The 21,678-nt window shown below is 37.2% G+C and overlaps 1 protein-coding gene across 7 annotated transcripts in view; it reads right to left on the reverse strand.

Moving 5' to 3' along the window:
• Positions 1-21,678, reverse strand: part of CDH11 (cadherin 11) — an 83,343-nt gene that overhangs the window by 14,112 nt on the left and 47,553 nt on the right. For 4 of the 7 annotated variants that reach the window (XM_075101343.1, XM_075101339.1, XM_075101341.1 and 1 more), the window contains 5 exons: positions 7,276-7,671; positions 5,720-6,014; positions 4,261-4,380; positions 3,613-3,780; positions 381-568 (listed from right to left, as the gene is read on the reverse strand). In XM_075101343.1, the coding sequence (XP_074957444.1) occupies positions 381-568; positions 3,613-3,780; positions 4,261-4,380; positions 5,720-6,014; positions 7,276-7,503 (999 nt within the window). In that variant the 5' untranslated portion in view covers positions 7,504-7,671. Of the gene's footprint in view, positions 1-380; positions 569-3,612; positions 3,781-4,260; positions 4,381-5,719; positions 6,015-7,275; positions 7,672-14,004; positions 14,083-21,678 lie in introns of all 7 variants that reach the window. The other 3 variants (XM_075101342.1, XM_075101340.1, XM_075101345.1) reach the window with 1 other exon arrangement.

The raw sequence follows: 21,678 nt of genomic DNA on the forward strand, positions 1-21,678 counted from the left end.
ATGTCTGAAGAATTCAAACTATAGGGCTTGAGGCCGTTCAGACCAAACGTAAAGCGACAGTGAATGTCTGCTACTTATCAGCACTAGGCAAAAATTCACTAACAATGCTGATGACACTGTATTTTACTGTGACTTTTTATTATGAATTCACTTAGTTTGTGCAGTTAATCCACTGTACAGTATTTATGTAACTCTTCTTGTTTATTTTCTTCCATTCCAATTCAGCTAATAGGGAAATGGAACATTAAGAGTTAATCACAGTTTTAGAAAAAAATTAAGTGCAATTGCATTTACTGATATTTTAGCTTAGATGGTAATCCATTATTATCAAATATTCTGTCAGCAACAAAAAATACTATGCATTAGTAAGCGTTACTCACTTTCTTAAGCTTTACAACACCTTCCTGCGTCTCATAATCAGTTGTAATTTCAAACATATCCATGCCATCTCCATCAATGATGCTGTAAGCTACTAAGCCATTTTCCCCAATGTCTGGATCTTTGGCCTTCACTCTTCCTACTTCCTCTCCTGGGACAGCTGCTTCCGACACTGACATCTGATATACACCTGGTGGAAGAAAAAAAAGGCATTTGCCTTAAGTATGCAGTCTGCTCTCCAGTTGTATATTTACTAATTTAACTCATAAGCTCCAAATAAACACAGTAATTTTTTACATTTTCAAATCCCCTGAAGGAGTGTTATGTTATAAAGAGCTCTGAGAAGCATGTCATCTGTGAAATCTTAAAACACGTTGCTAATCTGTATAAAACTACCTCCCCACTGATGTTTTACACATCATCTGTGTAGCGCTCTGTTCATGGCGGGATTAAAAAGGCAATCAATAATTCAGAATGCAGAAACTGTTGTGACATCAAGGTTATCATTCATATCAGAAATGCTATCACAAAAATGGAAGAAAAAAAAATCTCTTTCATGTGACTCATGGTATGACCTCAACACTGTAGAGTCTAGAATCGTTTCTACCCATTCATTCAGGAGTCACAAATTATATACAACGAATTGGATAAGACCTCTCTGTTGTGCTGGCTGAAGAATAAATCTGCTGCTTTCTATGTCTTTAATTTGGAGTGTGAACGTATAGAAGTAATGATAACTTAAATTCAGCACAACAGAGAACACATACCAATTTGCATGGGATTCCATACCAAACAAAAGATGGCTTTCCCTCATCAAACTCCATTAGGAAAACCACCCCAAAACCTCCCACAGATGTGTTGCCACACAGACTTTTCCTTGTGTATTCAGGAAACCAGAGGAAAGCAACACTGTTCCTGGACAAATCTCTCTCCAACAGTTGTCCTTTAGGCAGCATTGATTCCAGGACCTTCCCAACCCACTCCAGAGTTCAGACAACATAACCTGATCCTAAATGTACAAATCAATGTCAGCATTTTCTGCCATTTCATCGGCATTGATAAATTGGAGGGGGAAAAAAGCATGAGAAAATAAAATTATCTATTTATCCCTCTCTCCATAATTGCTCTTTGTTGCTACACAAGCACCCTAAGAACATCAGGAGACTTACACCAGGCAGGGGCTTGGCTCATTACCCATAAAAACAATTGACACATGTCACCAAAATAGGTCATCGACTCCAGCCACAAAGAACTCAAATTTTAAGCACATAACTCATTAAGGGTTTAAGAAATTAAGAAAAAAAAAAGGGAAATAATTAAAAAGTCAATCACTTGGATATTTATGTAAACAGGTCAAATCCTGGTTTTGGGTTACAAAGCATTGAAAATTAAGGTTTTAAGTTGGGGGTGAATGATTAGGCAGAGTAACTGCTTTTTGGCACTTGTGATAATTTTAAGTATTCTCCCAAAACACTCAATGAAGTGGCATGGATTTGTAGGAAAAAAAAAAATTCCATCATTTGATGAAGTTACTCAACAAAATACCATGTATGGGGTCCCAGGTTATGATTTGGAGTGAAAAGGTGTGTTTGTGACATATACAAAACCTGACATTATTATGATTTAATACTTTCCTATTAGAATGATAGAAAATGCTGACATAGATTTTTTACGTTTTGGGACTGGTTATGTCATTTAAGCCAAGATCCATTTATGAGGGTCCAGGAAGGTGCCACATTGGAAGAAGAGCTGTTAGCGACATGGTCATGTCTAAGACATATCAGTGTCATAATGGTTGCTCAGATGAGAAACAGAGTGGGCTGGGCTCGCACGTACAATGTACTCCAACAACACCTCCCCCTTCCAAAAGAAAAAAACAACCCAACCAAAGAAGAACCCCCCAAAAACCCCAAAACAAACAAAACCAGAAAAACCCACAAAGAAAACACCCATGCAAAGATGAGATGCCGAACAGATGTCTTAGTCCATTAATGTACTTCCACCCAACTGTGAAGACTGAATCTGTTAATGCCAGCCCTGATTAATTTTATAAGTGAAAATAAATAATACAGGTATAAAAAAATCAACTTATTTGACCAACCATCAATATGAAAATTGTACTAAATTTGGTTTATGTTGCCATGTAAATATCAGTTTTGAGGAGTATCCAGTCTTAACTTTTAGCCTTAAGGACATTCTCCATTCATTAGGAGTGTTTATAGAAGTAAAGAATGAAGCGTCAACGCTTAAAATGAAAGGTTAGGTGAAAGAAAAAATTATGCTCACTCACTTGAAGTCAAAGGCCTGAAAGAGCATAACCAGGAGCTGTTAATAGATTATGCAACACTTTCATCAAGGGCCAAGAGAAGCAAGAAACTTCAAGCCTGAGAAATACAGCTGTAAGACCGTAAAGGACCTCTCCTTTCCTTTGCCCATCTTCATTAAAAAACAAAGTGGATTTGTGGATTGAAAATTACTATCATAACTATGCTTGCAAATAGCTATGAACTTGGAGTACTGAAAGGCATGACATGAGGCCACTTGAAGACTTCTTTCAAACACTGTAAATTTAACTGCAGAGCTTTCTGCTATGTACACACCATGTGACTGCTGCATACTGCAACTCTCCCAATACAGAAGAATCCATTCTTACACAATACATGAAGGCATTTTTGTTTTAACCTCCTCCTATTTCCCCACAAAGATTTCTTTAAGTTCTTGTGGTCTGAGCAGAGCAGTAAACACAGATTGCTTTTCTAAAGTGTCTTTACATCCACACTATAATTATGAAAATGGGAAAGGAATTAAATAACTTATCCTAGCACTGCTGCAGGGCAGCTACATTTTCTAGTGTTTTTGACTGATTTGGTTTAACACACAAGAAAGCCTTCAAAAAATGAGGCTTCTTTCTCCATTAACAGAGAAGTCCGGACTATGTCTCCCTGATCATATCATAGGTATATTTCTAGTATAACATGACTAGTTTAAAAAAAAATGGGTTAGGAATCTTTGTAATCTAATCTCAACCTTAAAAAATGTCTCACTGCAACACAAAGCAAATAATCCAGATACTAAAGCTCTATATGTTACTAGCAAAAATGTCTAATCAATATTTATCTATTCATATGTGTGCTGTGATAATCCATCAGTTACTGCTTTTTGAAGTTTATGTCTTGCACTATACTAATATGGATTCTAGCAGTGAAAGTGAGTACGGATTTTGTTGTTACTTACTCTGTGGGAACTTTGGTGGGTTGTCATTGACATCTGTAAGTGTAATTGTCACTTTGGTTGTCCCTGAGAGGCCTCCCATGTGTCCTCCCATATCTTTTGCCTGTATTACAACGTGATACTCTTCCTTAGCTTCTCTGTCCATATTCGGAAGGGCAGTTCGGATAATTCCTATAAACACAATGGAAATATGACATGTACAAATTTCCACAGGTTCACATCATGAAAAACTGGATACTGCATTTTTAGTTGGCATCAAAATACAGCAAAATTTGCAGTGATGGTGCATATTCTGTTTTCCCTACACTGTGCATCATGCTATGCAAGGAAAGTAACCCAAATATTCAACATAGTTGAACACAGAACAACCCTGGAGAATTACAGTTCAGCACAGAAAATGCCACTTATATTATACCATATCACACCAGAAAAGAAATAGTATCATCTTTCTAGTGTACCAAGAAGCTCTACCAAATGCCAGGGGACCAACCTGCAATAGAGCTTAGCGAGAATCAAGAGAGAATGAAGGAAGATTTTCTCAAATGCATCAGCAGGTATACCCAACTGAACTGCCTCAGTCAATATATTTAGTTCTTCATTTTAATGTATTCCAGTTATGAGGTCCTGCTCAAATAAACTGCTCAATAATACCTGTTTGAGCTTCCACCGAGAAGTATGGCTGACCTTCAAGAATACTGTAAACCAGTTTGGCACTGTTCCCATAGGTAGGATCATCAGCATCTGAAGCTGTTACCTGTATAACCGATGTACCTAAAAATGGAGAGCAAACACAGAAGGAATACAAGTCAGAAGCAAACATGTCTGTAAGAACCATGCAGAGATTATTTCAATCATATGGTACAACTATTTCTTAACTTTTTTATTTCCATGTTTGGTAAATGAATAGATTTACAAAATAGACTCATACTATCCAATAAGATTTATCACTAGCTATGATGTTGCTAATGTTCTAAACAGTGAAGATATAACAGCCAGCAGTCACACTGTACAATTGTGGGTTTTTCCCTTAGTAGTTTAAGCATTATCTTGCTTTCGTCATTAGACAGCCAAATAATAGAGATGTCTTTTTATGCTTTCCTCAGTAAGTTTCAGAGAAATCATTCCCGTAGAAATCTCTGAGACAGACACAAGCTCAAACAGGAGATGAAAATGGAACAGATATTGTAGCAGTTGTTGTGATTTAACCCCAGCAGGCAACTAAGTACCACCCAGTCACTCACTAACTCCCCACCGGTGGGACAGGGGAGAGAATCAGAAAAGTAAAAGTGAGAAAACTCATGGGTTGAGATAAAAACAGTTTAATAGGTAAAGCAGAAGCCGTGCATGCAAGAAAAGCAAGTCAAGGAATCCATTCCCTCCTTCCCCTGGGCAGGCAGGTGCTCAGCCATCTCCAGGAAAGCAGGGCTCCATCATGCCTAACGGTGACTTGGGAAGACAAACACCATCACTCCAAACATCCCTCCCTTCCTCCTTCTTCCCCCAGCTTTATTTACTGAGCATGATGTCATATGATATGGAATATCACTTTGGTCACTTGGGGTCAGCTGTCCCAGCTATGCCCTCTCCCAACTCCTTGTGCACCCACCCAGCTCTCTCGCTGGTGGGGTGGGGTGTGCGGCAGAAAAGGTCTTGGCTCTGTGTAAACCCTGCTCAGCAGCAACTAAACTTTCCAGCACAAACCCGAAACACAGCCCCACACTAGCTGCTGTGAAGAAAATTAACTCCATCAGAACCAAAATCAGCACACAGTAGACTCCTTAGCTTTATTACAGAGCTCTCCCAAATGAATGATCTTGATTTACCCCAGAGGATTCATACTCTGTAAGTTCCAGGGGACCCTCATGTTCCTTCCTAGGAGGAAACAGTCCGGTTCTAGAAACCATCTAGAGACACTTCAACCATGACAGTAGCTGTGCAGGGTTTTGATTTGGTCAGCAAATTAGATAAATTGACTGAGTCACTGGCTGAGCATGAAGTAAATTTTACTTCACATAATTCCATATGATAAGAATTAAATAAAGCCAAGACGTACTGACAATGCAACATCTTCCATAAGGCCAGGAACTGAAGTGCATTTATGAGTACTTACCTACATTTGATCTCTCTGGCACATTAGCATGGTAGTTTTCATGAAGAAACTCAGGCGGGTTGTCATTTATATCTTGAACCTTAACAATGAACTCAGAAGGTGGTTCCAAAGGTCTGTTAGTGTTCCTGTCTACAGCTTGTGCCGTGAGAGTGTACTGAGCTCTCTCCTCTCGGTCCAGTGTCTTTGTTGCATGGATGTTCCCTGATTTGTCATCGATAACAAAAATTATTCCTGCTCCTTCACCTGAGAGAATGTATTTAATGTTTCCATCTCCAGAATCAATATCTGAATGAAGCTACAAAGTGAGAAACAGACATACTTTAACAAGATGGTATACATTTCATGTATGTGCTTATGAAATAGAAAAGTTTATCAAATTACTATTCAGTTAATAATTTTCAAAAAATCTTGTCTTCCAGCAGGTGATACTCCATACTCGGGCACACGCTGTGAGCACATCTGCCCTGCATTCAGAGAAGCTGCCTGCACAGACTTGCATGCTACAACACGTAGGGTGCTACAGAGACCCAGGCTTTAAGATTTAAGGAAGAGAGTTATAACAGGTTCTTCAGTCAAATGAAGTTGGAAGGAAGAGTAATTTTCACAAAGATTTTGTACACTTTATACTAATCATATTCTACTAGGTTGCATGTAAAAAGCTGTAAGTGGCAGATGGGATGTAACAAATGAGCTAATCAGTGATTGTCGACTAGTTTTTTTAATTACAACCTCTTTAATATAAAAGAAGTAACAGTGCTTACTAAACGTTCATACTTCCGCGACCCATGCACACTTCAGTTTGATGAACAAAGGAGTCATTGAGCCAAATTATAGATTTACTAATTTTATATTGAGATCTACAAATTGCACAATAGATGCACAAAAGATGCAAAACCAACTTTTAAGCCAGAATACCTAGGATGGTATTTGCTGTCATTGATCCTGTTCTTCACTGGTTTGTGCTGGGCTTAAGAGTTCCACTGACCACTTACAAGCTGGCAAATATACTGGTTTATTTGTGTATTTATATTCTGTTAGCATTAGACAGTAATGGAATAAAAATTAGTCCAGGATGTGTGTACATACACATGTGCACACAGATATATCTCTCCTTCTATAAATACCCCGCATATATTTAATTTTGCTGATAACTTCAAAATGAAAGGATGAAGAGATACCTATTGAGCAGCACACTTTTACTGAGCTGCTGGGTTAGGCATGACGTTTTTAATTACTATTTTTAAAGACCCAAGAATGATACCAGATATTCTTGAGATATGTCGTTGCTCGAGTGGTCGCTCTGGTTCTTTACTGTTGTGTTAGATTACAGCTTGTACACTTGCATTCAAAGACTGCTGAGGTCAATGGAAAAGCTGGCATTCACTTAGGTAGTATTTTGCTTAGCACCTTAATTGAGCTACAATGAAACGATTTTGGGTGAATAAGTAGCTGCTGAAGCAGCAGCTAATACAGCAGAAAAGCAATGGCAAGAAAAAAAAAGCAACTCACAAAATAATAATTATTAATCAATGAACGAAAAAGAAAGTCTTTCTTACCCTTCCTACTAGTACAGGATCTGGTCCCGTATACTCCTCTATAACAAAGAACTGATTCCACACCCAGCCTCTTTTTGAACGATGCAGAACTTGTCCTTCTTTTCCTTTTTCATGGTGACCATGAAGTGATGGCCTTGCGTGGTTCAGTTTTTCTGTAGTTATGGCATGGCTGTAATATAGCATGCCCAGGCAGATAAGAGCGGCATGTAAACAATTGTCCTCCTTCATTTTTGGTTATTTTGTAGGCACAGGAGTATCCAAGAATCTACCCCTTCCACCTTGGAAGTCAAAAAGTTTGGGGCTATTGAAAAGTTTCAGATAAAATGTTCTGCACATAGGCTGCCACCACACATTAAACACATCACTTTAATGCTCCGCAGCTTCCCAACTTAATTCCTGAAAGAAAGTAAAATGGAGAAGATTGGCAGTTCTTTTATGTCTTTGAGGTGCAATAATTTTTTTTATTAAGCAAAATAAAACTAGGACTACCTTGGAAAATTTCAAGGTAATAAGAAGATTAAAATATATTAATAATTATGAAATACTGAATAATGAGCATATTTGATGTTTTGTTACATGTAACTGCCACCCTGTAAAATATCCTGACTTTGCTGGTTAGGGTATTCACCTGGAAGTTGAAAGATAGAGAATCATATTGTCTCATGATCCTTCCAGTTGGATCTAGTCCAAGATGAAAGGTAGCTGTAGAAATACCAAATTTATATCTTAGCCCTCTTTGGAGTTTAGATATAAGCTTTAAATATAAGCTGTTAAGCTATAGGTTTACGTATAAGAAAGATACCAAGATACTTGCTTATCAGGAATGGAATCTTTCTGCACAGGCCTTTTCATGACCAACAGATTTTTATGCTGAAAATGACTACCTATGTTTTTCTAGGCAGGAGCAGTGGCTGACAGAACTCCAAGGACCTACATTTTGGATTTAGACCCTTGAGGTAGCCCTTCTACCTCCCTGTGAGGATCAAGTTATCAAAATGGAGAAGCAGCATTGATTGCCAATTCTGCTGCCTTTGTGCTGGTGATGATAAATGCCATAAAATAATAAAAATATATTCAGATACTTTTGATAATGTAACAATTGATTTGACTGTTTATTCCCACTTTTTTTGTGATTTAAATTACCAGAATTATATTGATTTCTTACTTTCTAATAATTCTTAAAACACTAGGTCAGAATTAATATTTGAAGCAGAAATTGCATAATATGGTGAACCCTCAACTAAGGTCTATACCCCCAGCAGCTAACAATCCATCATAAAGGCCACTTTGATTTATCCCTGGGTTTCCCATATATTCTCCTTCAATCCTTTCAGAACAACCAATTTTTACAAACTCCCTATGATATTTGTTTCAGCTTTCCATGTCATTCACTTTACTCTTCTGCGAAATGCTAAAACACTCAAAGTTATACTTATACAGGCATATGTATAAATATATGCTACCATCTTCTTTAAAACAGAATGATTTTTAAATGAGAAATAAGGACATCTTACACATAGTATGTGGAGCAGAGAAAATGTGAATATATGGAAAAGCCTGAGCCTACATCACATTCTACAACCTCCAGCAACAGATAAACACCTCAGTGGTACCAAACCCACTCATCTTGGGATGTCTTTCTAAACCATGAGCGGTCATGTCCTCCCGTCCACGTCCCTTCACAGTTACATCAAAATACACACCCAACACTGACAGACATGGGTTTATAAGTAATTCATAAATAAGGAATGAAATATTTGGTTTTATTTCCTCCAAAAAAAGCTAATTTTTTATTTTCTTGAAAACCGTAATCACCTCAATTACAACATCACAATGGCTCCTGCGCAATGAATTAAATGACAGTCAGACATATAGATGCAAACACAATCTGGCTTTCCTAAGTGTATTTATTAAGTAGAACATTTATTATTATTTCATTTATTCTGACACGACAGGTACATGTGAAGTGTGGAGCATTAGGTCTATGGTTTTAGAGTTTACTGCTTATCTCCATTCTGTTGAGGGGTGAAAATAAGGTAGGACTTAAAGGACCTGAAAACTGAGATTTAACCTATTTTGGAAGTAGTTTAAATATGAAAAGCCTTTCACCATTAGTTATTATAGTGGCTTTCTATGATAATAGGTAATTCTAAAAGGAAATGACGCTTCCCCTTGCCCCACACTTTTTGCATGGAAAATATAAAATTGAAGCCCCCAGTATGCAGTATTTAATTACCAAGCTTCCATACCACCTTTTAACTTTATTAAACCATAGTAAGTCTTTTCAAATAGAGGCCATAAAATTCTCTGTTCATCCCACAGATGTAAAATGAGTTATTCTGTCCTGTTTAGTAAACACCTCTGGAATTACATCCTTGTGGCAGGTATAAATTTAACCTCACAGCAAGCAGGGTCTGAAGTTACCTCTTTTGGCTGTTTTGTCTACAGAGATTTATTGATGTAACCAAACTCTATATATTAAGGCCAAGTCAACCTGCTTCATAATTGCATTCAGTTAATCAATGATGCTGCTGTTTTAGTTGTAGTTTGCTGTGGAGCATCCTTTGAGCCAAACAGGCTTCAACACCATGCCCGGTTTAGCTAATTATGCTGGACAAGTACACTTGCTATAGGGATCTATAGCACGTTACTCGTATGCAGCAGTTAGAGGTGCTTGGGCTCTTGGACTGTTAAATGGGGCCTACATGCTCCAAATAGAAACTAAATAGGAAGGTATGCCTCAACAGCTGTGCATTTTAAAACGTACTGTGAAAAAAAATGTAAGCCAACTGCTTGCATTAGTAGATTTTGGATGCATTTGAAAATTAAACTCACTGATAATTATTCTTCATTAACAGCACATAATGATCTCAACAATAAAAATAAGTAAACAAATAGGACCATTATTCCCAAACTTCTCAATAGTGTTATGTAAATCAGTAAACACTTTATAAAGATGCTTAACAACAATGGAAGAGCCAAGCTGATACACATGCTGCTTATTATCAGCTATTCAAGTCTGAAGTGCTGGAAACAAAATATTAATTACACATCCATGCTTAATTTACTAAGGATTTAAAGCAAAAATTGTTTGCTACCTTTTGTTTTGTGGTCTGCATGTACATGTAGAGAGAGGAAGCAATAAAGCTACATGTCTTCAAGATAAAGAAAACTATTCTCTCTCATCTGCTGCTTGGGCTAAAAAAAAAAATCACTAAGGCTGTTTATGGTAATTTCTTCTGGTTTGAGTTATAATGTGAAAGGACTCCATGCTAGTAATAGCAAGTTGGCTTTTTAGTAAGTGACCTATTGCTAGATAGGCTGCAATTAAAGCTAGAGCTGCGGGCAATAAGGTCTCCCTGGCCTCCTCATGCCCCTCTCGCCTTCTCCCTTCCTGAAGTTCACACTTTCTGTTCAGTTACATAGTGGCTACCACAGTAATAAGCCCTCTCACTCCTATCAGCATAACAAAAGCTAATAAAATAAATCAACAGGGTTCCACTGAAGTCTATGAAATTACTTAAATTCAAAACCGCTATCGTTTGGCTTTTTATAAACTCCTTTCTTCCTAAAAGGCAAAGTGCACAAGGTACTCTTAAGTTAAAGCTAAAATAAACTTCATTAAAAAATGAAGCAGTATTATTAACAAGAAAGAAGTCCTTTTTTTCTCTCTTTTTTCCAAAAGAACATAGTTAAAACCTTTCAAACATTTTAATGTTAGCTCAGCTGCTGTAAGCCTAGAGCTTCCTATTTCTTCAAACAGGAAATATGGAAAACCAGCTAAGCAATTTATAAAGTAATTCCTTTTCTATTGTGGAAAAATACCTCATAATCCTGTAAGCATGGAGCACGGATCTGAGGATGGCAGTTGCCGCAGCTGACTGGACTGCTGCTCTGGTGGGTGTCTGCAAATTCTCTGCGTGCAGCATTTTTATTCAGACAATGCTACACAGCTAGTGAACTGTCAGAATAATTTGCTGTGATTGTTTCTAGTATTTAAAAAAATATAATCACAATCTTAGAGATATCCCCAACGTTATTGTTATTTCTGCACATAGATTATTTTCCTTAACTGCAGCAAAGCAAATGTCAGCGGCAGTTGACCAAACTGCAGCATCCTGATTTTTTCCATCATTGCTTAGAATTGCGCAACATAAAATTTTGAAATCCTAAGTTTTACTAAGAAATCTGTAAAAAAATCTGCTTCCCATTTCCTTAAATGTAGCGGATGCCAGGTTGGAACGAAGATGTACTTTTTCTCAAAAGGGAGAATTCCATTAACATATTTTAACTGCATATAAAGAAATGTTGGCAGTTGTGGTACTGAATAATAGCTCTGTCAGGGATAAAGGAAAAACAAGAGTTAACCAGCCACCACACAAGGTCACATCACATCAGACAGGCACATGAACACAGTGAGACTCCCAAATGCTGCCCATGTAAGTTAATCAGTCAAGGTATGTAGAACCGAGAAATGTTAAAACAATATCTAGTCCACGCTCTGAAAGACAACACACATGGTGAGGTATACACACAAAATGTTTGCATGGAAATAACAGGTCTCCCTAAATAATTGTTAGACCATGCCTTCGAGGCACTTCCAGCTACACAGATAATATGTCTATGTTTTGTACTTGTAGTTGTTCTGGAAATGCAAAGCTAATAAGTTTCAATTTTAACATAAGAAAAGTCTATTCTTCTACCATTAGGAAATAAAATCCATCAATATTCCTAACGGAAATATGCTATTCAACTAATAAAGTACACATCTATCTACCTGAAAAATGATATAACCATGCCCACAGACTATGGCGTGGAGTGGAGCCAGGGCCTTGACTGCTCCGCAAAGCATCAGCTGCGCTCTCCTTGTGCACCCTCGCACTGAGAGACCGCAAAGTGCAGAGACTGTCAACATACAGCGCAGCACAGTCGGGAGGTGGTGTTACGGGGTTATCCTTACTCTAACAAGCTGAGAGAAAAAGTCAGTCCGCTCTACAAAACTTCACGCACAGTTTTGAATGACTGCTTATAGATGACTGGTAGACAAAAATAAAGAGCCAGCAAAGATTATTTTAATGACAAGACCAGTCACGGAAGTGAAGTCTAGCCAATTTTAAATTTCTTTCATTATATTTATAGCAAAAATAATCCCAAACATTCATGCTGACTTCCTGTGTGCTATTAAATGACCACATGCCAAATTATACTAGACTGAACAATTTTTCTGATTTGTCTAGGCCATAACTTCTGGATGATACATTAAAATAGCAATTGTTCTGAGGAATACGCTTGGCAGAAACCAGTCAAGAGCACAGTGCAGCAATATAATAATGGTTGATTATGTTCTGAAATGTTTTGCAAAAGTATCAAGTAAATATAGCAAATTCCCGGTCCAAATGCAATTTTAGCTGTAATTAGAATTAGCTGAAAAGACGAATGATTTATTTCGCAATAATTTTATCGTCCGACAAGGAAATGAATAGTTTTTTAACGACAGAATAAATATTGGATCATATTAGTTCTGGAGTTCAGAGTGCCTCAGTTTTGGGCATAAGGATGGAGAGGCCGGCGCAGCTGGCTGAGCCCTCTGCTGCCCGTGGAGGCAGGGAGGGACCTGTTGAGGCCAGGCAATGCACCCAGCTTTGCAGGGGCCTCTCCTCCATGTAATCAGGTCTACCAAAACTAACAAGAACCCGGGCATTTTTCTGCTTTTGGGATAGGGCTGTTCTAAGCAGCCTCAGGGCTCATACTCCATGGTTTAACTTAAATGGTTAGCTAAGAGACTTTCTTCCCTGAATACTGTAATCATGAAAATTGAGCAGTTCACATGCAAAGAAGGTAGGAAAAAGATTTCCAGATCAAATAATCAGTCAAGTCCTGCTAAGCTCATATTGGTTAATCTTTAGGGCATATCATGAATTTAACTGCTATAGGAGTTTTTTAAAAAATACATTAATTCAGGGATGTGGAATGCTTCTGTGCACAACTGTTTCATTACTCATGTGCATTGGTGAATGTATGCATAGCAGTGTGAATGCAGGAGTTCAGCCCGGCATGTATTTTTGTCCTTTTGTAGATTGCTGTATTCAAATACCTGATGCCTAAGTACTTTCAAAAAATGTGTATGAATTAATATGAAAATATTTTTGAAGGAAACTAGTTCTTGCTGCAGAAAGCTATTCAGCCCTAACAAGTAAGTTTCACACATCCTGATAACCTAGCATTTGGTTTTAATTTAACTTTTCCTGTTTAACAAAACTTTGTTCTCCTCCTTGACTCATTTCAAGAAAATGGTACGTAAAGGTAGAGGAATAGCCCGTTCCCCTTTGTTTATGAAACAAGATAAGATACTAAGAATCAGCACCTTCAACGTTTAACCGAATTCTCTCAATTATTTCTTGATTTTAAACTGTTCTGCATTATCAGACCAATCTCTGAATAGTTTTTAGCTTAGACTCACTGTACAATGAACTTGTGGAAAAGAAGGCATCTCATTTCATTTACATAAAATAATGTTACGCAACATATCAAGATCTGCTATACAGCCTATCTAGTTTGCATGACACATACAGCAAAGCCAGCTCTTAAAATAAATCATTTAGTCCTGAAAAATGCCAAATTTTCAGTAAGATTCTAGGTACCCTAAATTTGGACAAGACTAGAGTTAGGATTACTGCATTTTTCCACTGGAAAGAGTATGTCTGATTTTTCCTTGATAGAGCTACTTACGTGATATGCAGCATTGAGAAAGATGCAACACTGGTGTATCATCATTTGCAAATTCTACTTGAAATGGAGTGAGCTGAACTGGAAGACAAGACAATATCAGATTTTTTAACTTTCAGCTGCACCCCAGCAGTTAAGGGTTTTATGCATATCTTTCCAACCAGGAAATCATCCCATTAGGAGATGGATTTTCGCTTTCTCAAAAGAACCCCTTCTCCCAGGGCAGCTTTGGGACATAGAGCTCTATTCATACACCAGCAGAGTTCCCTCTCTAAGTGCCAGGACCATGGCCCTTACTCATCACATACAAAATAGGAAAATTAAAAACTGAAAGACTCCACACCCAGCAAATCGACTTCATGAATATGACTAACCCCATGAGACTAGCCATGTATATACGTATCTAATGGGAATCAAGCATTAAAGGCCAACATACAGTAGTCTAATGTAAAACATTTTGTTTAAATTATGAGCTCTGATCTCTAATACGGGAAAAGATATTCATGTTGTATATGTAACTGCTAAATCCATTTTTCCCAATGTGTAATTCTAAAACAGACCACCAGCAACTAACTGCCTGTGACCTCTTCTGAAACACTGAATCTCTCTTCTTATTGAAGCACATTTCAGGTCTCACTGGAGCGAACAGCAAATAACCCTCATCTGAATGCAAATGGATATAAAGTGGTTTGTGTCATTCACAAAACATAATTAGTCTTATGAGACAAAAGTACTTAGGCCAGAAAAGGAAGTTTTTCATATTTAAAGATATTTTGGAAAAGAAGAATAATCATGATTCCACTGAATAATGAGAACCTCATACCCCCCAATTCATATTCCGTTGTTTTGCATGGGAGCACAATACAACTGTAAAGGATTGTAACCTGAGGTTGCGGTTCTGCAGAGCTAAGCATATACATAACTTTATATATGGTGTGCAAACAGACAAGATTCTAGGGGTATCCTACTACAGAGGGATTCTAGGTCATGGCAAGATTTGTATGTACTAAATACATAAATAAAATCTTTACAGAACGGGCGATTTTCATCTTCAGCAATAGAAATTGCCTTAAAAATGCTAAGTAAGTTTTGTAGAATCCTATTCTGGGTTCTGTAGGAACCTATGAAAGGAAATCTTAATCCTTTGCATTTTTAAATTATGTTTTATAACGCTGTATTGCATTACTGAGATGTTTAAAGCCAATAATCTCCAGCTGCTCCAAAGAATAGTTTTTGAAATGTAACCATATTTTCCTGTAGCAGCTTTGAGACTCAGTATTAGGAAACCATAGACAAAACCATAAAATGATGGCTCTTTGAAAACAGAAGTCATTTTGCAGGAAAGAGGAAGAAAAATAACCTCCTGACTAAGATGATGTGATATATCCCTCAATATCCACCTCTGAAATCATCATGGAAGGAAAGTATTTTCACCAGGCTTTGATTTAGTTTGTACTCATTCAAGAAGAGTGAAATTGCTATTTGGTGTACCTCATACAAAGCAGTAGAAAGTAGGAAGGCAACTTAGTACATTATGAAGTGAATGGCATAGAAATAAGCCTGAGAGAGTGATATTAAAAGGCTTGGGAAATGAAAAATGGCTGTAAACAGAGTTTTACATTTACTTGCTGCCCTGGGGAGATCCACTTAAGATAAATGTGACAGAGGCTGTCTGTTTTTAAGCATATACTCTACAGGGAAACAACTAGCATAAGAAAGGTAGTCTTATTAAAGAACATGGTGATGGATAGAGTCATTTGAAGTAATGACTAAGCTCTTGGTAGAGTTTATTTTAAATAGTAATTGTGTTTTTGTGCATCTCAGACAAACTGGAATTCTCATGATTTCCTGTATACTCAAAGGCCAATATAGCTGCAGCCTATGTCCATGCTCGTTTCAATATAGCTCGCTATTAGTAAGCTGCTATAAATGACACCCAGAGGAGGAAATAAATGACGACTAAAGTCAACTTACTTCCAACTACTAATGCTATACTTACATGCTAAGCCAATCCTGAACATTTTTTTCTCCAACGATTTATACATATGAATGGCTAAACAACACTTGTGCTGTGACTGATAGCCTTTTTGGTTCATGCCAAAAATGAGACAGAAAGTAAAGACTATAGGGTGATAACTGAAAACCTATCAAAAGCTAATGACTATAGGCAGGCCTGTTCAGCTACCAAACCAAACCAGAAGGAATTCCAAAAAGCAATCCATTTTTGTTCTGATCTATAATCTCTTGCTGAAGGGCTGACAGCCTGCACGCAATCAGAAATCTAAACTGAATCTGTGGTATTGCACTTACAGCTTCATTTCTAGAGGCAGCTTCAGCAGTGCTGCTGAAACGCCAAACTATTATAGCATCCTGTGTGCCATTATATGACCAATGTGTTTCTCTACAAAACATTTTTCCACTTTGAATATAATTCTACTGGACTACTTCCTCCCCTGGTCCCCTTCAGTTTGGTCTCTCTCAAGTCGGAAAGTTTCTGATAAAAGATGGCTTCTTTGGAAGCACATGCAAACCATCCTGAGAGCAGTTTGTTTAAGTCTAGCAACCATTGTGATTCTCATTTAGAGAGGTTCACGTAATTAGATTCTCTGCAACACTTATCTTTATTTATTTATTATATTATATATAATATATATATTATTTATTTATTATAGTTAGTAAATTACTAAGAGTCTCTTTCCTTTTCAAATACTTTTGCTGAAGAAAGACAGAAAGGTGAGAGATTAATTTCTAATCAAAGAGCCTTCTCCTTTTCTCAGCTTTCTTGGAGCTGCAGAGGGAAAGGTACTTTCTGATGGTTTGCTTTACTGTTAGCAAACTAAAGATAGTTTGCTTAACTGTTCTAGTTTAGTGCAAACTTCTTCCATAAAGAGCATAAAAGCCACTTTGAGATTTTTTTAATGAACAATTGAATCAATGATTTTTTCATAGGCAGAGATTGTCTGTGAAGAGACCTATTTTTGCTCGATAGCATGAGAAAATAACATTAGAATATTCAAACACATTCCTAATACTGCATCAATAGCTTTTACAAAGGAGACCATCACTGTTTAAGCACCTAATGGGAGGTTATAGCTGAAAGGACCAAAACTGCAAATTTAAGTTATTATTATTTACAATGTATTAAATGACAAAATTATAATTAAAACATATTTGCATGAGTGTCTTCTGAGATGTCTCATGGTAAGTAGTCACCATAGAATATTTCCATTTAAACTAAAAAACAAACACACAAACACGAAGAAAACACTACCTTCATTAGTTACAACCTTCCCTTCAGCTTCCTGTGCAGCCTGACTTGCTCTGAGCACAAATCAGAGGAACTATCTGTATTTTCAGTGTTCCAGAGTTATAAGGAGTAAAAGTAATTCCCAATATTACGATACAAAACCAAAAATGGAACAAGAGGTGCTAAGGTGATGCAATCAGATGCTAAGCATATAAATAGCACAAAAAAAGACAGGCTTGTCAGCTTACAATTAAACTTTGTTTTTCATGCAAATGGTACATTTGCAAAAGCAGGGAAGTACTTTAGTATATTTTACATGAACATAATTAATTTTGAGTTAAACCTGTTTATTACATATTTCTAACTGATCATATGAAACACTAATACATCCCAGAGACTATGGATTGGCCCTATTTCTGACCTGTAATTACAGATGATAGTGACAAAACATTTCTGTTCTGATAGAAACCATTATCAACAACAGTTTTAAGGCTGTGCCTTACTAAGGTTGGAATGATGTTTGGCGCAATGATATAATGCAAAAGAGGCAAAATTTAAACAACTTGAACCTTTAGCTGTTCTTGCATAAAAGCCCTAGTTTCAGAAACTGATGTTCCACAGAAAGCTCACCCTGAGAAATTGGCAAAAATAGGCGTTTGTCTAATTAGATTAGTATTATTCATAGCTGAAGCTATGAATCAGGTATAATTAGGTATACACTGGAAGTGCATTATATGTTTTGGAACTATACATACTCTACCTTTTGCCACCATTTCTCTGATGTCAAGGGCAAGTCTTGACCTTAAGAGTGCAATAGCAGGACTTGTGGCATATATTTGCATTTTAGATTGACAATGTCTTTTTTAACCAACGGGACAGTATAAAAGTACCTGAGTGTGAGTGAATGTGTGTCCACCCAGGTAAAGCTTTAGCTTCCAAATCAGTAACAGTTAGTTTTCTCCCTAATGAAGACCAGTGAAGCATTACTTAAAAATGAAGTTGTGAAAAAGAAAGACAACCTGACACATGGTAGAACTGCTGGATTAACAATAGTATAATATTTGGATAAAAGGACCTTAATAAAAGGCAAGGTCAGGGGAAAGAAATTATCCACAGAAGAAAAATAGATGCTAATAAAAATAATAAAAAGAATTAACACACGTGTATATTTATACACACACACACACATAAAAAAGACTCAACGCTTCAGTCAAAGGAATAGGATTAGGCATTTTTTTTTTCACATTAAGCAATTTCCACATTACATTCAGCATATTTTCTATCAAAATGTTCTTTTCAAAAAGTTGCCAGGGTGATATCACTATTTCAATCCAGCCAATTTCCTTTGAAGTCTCTCATAATGGTAATTAAATAAATTGCTCTTGGAGTAATTATGTTTTTTCTGGAAAAGGAACTATTAGGGTAAAGAGAGATGAGAGAGTCTGTCACCAAACATAATCTTTCTAAATACATTGGTACTTGTTACATGTATTAGAAGAAGGATTCAACACTTAGAAACTTTGGACTTTTTTAGTTTTTGTAAAGAAAATGTTGACTTGATGGTTGAAAGAAGAAACAAACTAAAATGACTGCTGACAGTCCTGGGAGTGCACAGAGAAAGAAAATGGAAGTTGCATCGATAGAAAGCTTTTAAAGACCATATGTGTTAAGCCCAAGAGAGCCAGGGTGAACTAGAAGCCCAAATTACCATGTTAGAAGCAAGAAGCAGGCAGACAAGATGAAGGTGACTGAAAGCCCAAGACTAATGAGCAAGTGCATTGTATAAAATGGCATTTGCCATGTGAGCACAAATATATCATGTTTGCAAGAGCATGTGGCTTTGGAGATGGGGTTACTATAGTTCTATTAAGAAGGTTCTGTGTATGGCAATTCATCGGATCAAATACTTCTCACTTCTGAATTTTATCATCTTTGATAGAGAGAAACGAGGCTTTCACAGTTCCAATTATTTCCAAATACATAACTTTATATTTCATCAGTACTTTTCTTCTTACTTACAAGTCAGGCTAAAATTGTTAGTTGCGGTGTGTTGAGTGTACCATGAGTTTTGTTCATGTTTTTTCACAGATTAAGGGTTTTTTTAACTTTGCTAAAGATTCCCCTATAATTTGTGGAAATTTGCCGTATACCTGCTAAGCAACCTGTAGCATCCACTGATTTAACCATCAGAACAGGCTGACATAACTCTCTACCTTGTTCTCTGGTCTAGTCTGGTATCTCAGACTTCACAGAATTTAAATGCAATACCAATGCTTGCTGGTTTTGTTCACATTACGAAAAAATCTGGAGTTTTTAATTTAAAATCCTATGCAAAACTTTGGTAGGTATGTTTTTCTTTGTGTATAATGCGGAACACTCCCATCTTCCTTTTTCCTTTAAATCTCTTTGGTAAATAATATAAGGTTGCATATGACTAACCCATATGGATTACCATTTTAAAACCTTATGGTGTCTTTACAGTATCACATCCAAGGATAGTGACGTAGTGCTCTTCTACAATGCTACGCCTATGTTTTCTTTCCACTTCAAGGACCAAGAGACAGTGTTTTCAACTCAAAAACTCACAAGAGTGAGCAAAAGAAAAAGGAGTTATTTGGTACCATTTGTACTTCACCTACAGCCAAAAATAGGTTCCTGAAAATCCAGTGGTCAGAGAGAATAAAGCACCAGACAGGCACCAGCTGGAGAAACTGGATCTGGGGATTCATCCAAGAACTGGGAACATCCTTCTGAACAGACAGACATATTTCTTGTTCAAATGTAATGGCTGTCAGGGTAAACATTGCCTTAAAAAGCTTAATGTGATTTTAGAAAGAAACCAACTCTTTTTGCAAATTTTGTGGACCCCTTCTGGCTTAAGCTTCAGTAAGTGAGCTTAGAATCAGACCCAAAGAATGATAAATATATACTACAAGCAAGAAGAACTCATTATGAAGGTCATTCGCAGGCACTTATATTATGCTATGCTATTTGTAAACACAGCTATAACTAAAACCAACTATAATGCATGACATGAATGATTATGTAAGAATAAGATTGCTAATATGAATGTTTACTAAATGCCTATTTAATAACGGGGTTTAATTAAATAGCGTAAAAAATATTTTTCTGTGTGTAATATGAACTTGTTAAAATTTCAGAGCTTGTAAGGCAGTAAAATGGTGTTACCATTCTTGCAACATGCCAAAGGCTGTGTGTAAAGCTGACAGCACAGGCTTTGGGTCCCATTAGGACTTGTTAGGCTTCATCGGGATTTGTTTTGGCCTGCCTGGGGCTTGGTTTTGGTTAACATATTTGGCCGTGACAGATTATCTAAGGACCAGGTGACTATTGCCTAATTTGTTTCGGCTTTTTGCTTAGCTTTAGATGACTGTGTGTTCTAATACAGCTGGTTTATGTATATATTTGTAATGAATAAGTAGCGGTAACAATTAGTTATCCCATATAGAACTAACAACCTATGACTGCCAAATAAAATGCAGCATAGAGACAGGCATGTGATGATACGAGGATGTTTGGAAGTCCAGGTACAAGACAATAGTGGAGGCCCCAGGGCTGTAAACTGCTCACCAGGTCAATGCTCGCTGGCCATTGAATGAATGCAACCTTGGAAGCTGCAGAAAACCAGTTTTAGAGGTAACACAGAGGACAAAGGACAATATTGAGTATGCATAGAACACACAATTCATAGTAAAACTGGATGTAACGTGGAACTACAGAGCAATGAAGAAAGTGCAAGGTGTGAAGATGTGGAGTGTGTTAGGAAACATAAAAATGACTCCAGGTGGATTCTAGAGTGAGGAGGAAGAAGGAAGCATCATTGTATTGCTCCAGGATGGAAGGACCCTCGACCCCCATCTCTGCCTGAAGACATCTGCCTGAGAGGCAGCTGATGGTGAGTGTGACACCAGGGAAAGGGGAGATACTAGAAAGCTTGTGTGTATCACTTTTAACTGTACATAACTTGAATAAGAGCTCAACACAGGCGAACTAATAAGTCTTTGGTTAGACTGTTAAGACTTAGGTTATCAGTACATTCTTGGCTCTACATATAAGTTTTGTTCCTTTGGCTAAATGAGCTTCACAAGCTGTAGCATAATAAACTGATGGAGACTTCAAGCAACCTAGTCTGAAACCTGGATGCAACACCCTGGTAACCGCTCACAGGCAAAGTAGTTCAGCTGAACAAAAGACAATGTTGTCAACCATGTCTGAGCTCATGTTAAAGGAAACCGAGTCTGTGCTGAAGGAGGTAACCGTATGTGTGGAGCAGAACTAACCTGGATAATGACTGGGCCAACAGGGCACCAACCTCTGCTTAGGAAAGTTGGTTTTGACAGTTATTAAAAAAGCCATTATCATTCTATTCTTTGCTGGGAAGTTTTCCCACTTAAACATTTAATTGATCT

Source organism: Phalacrocorax aristotelis, chromosome 8 (assembly GCF_949628215.1).
Source record: "Phalacrocorax aristotelis chromosome 8, bGulAri2.1, whole genome shotgun sequence".
Classification (NCBI taxonomy): domain Eukaryota; kingdom Metazoa; phylum Chordata; class Aves; order Suliformes; family Phalacrocoracidae; genus Phalacrocorax; species Phalacrocorax aristotelis.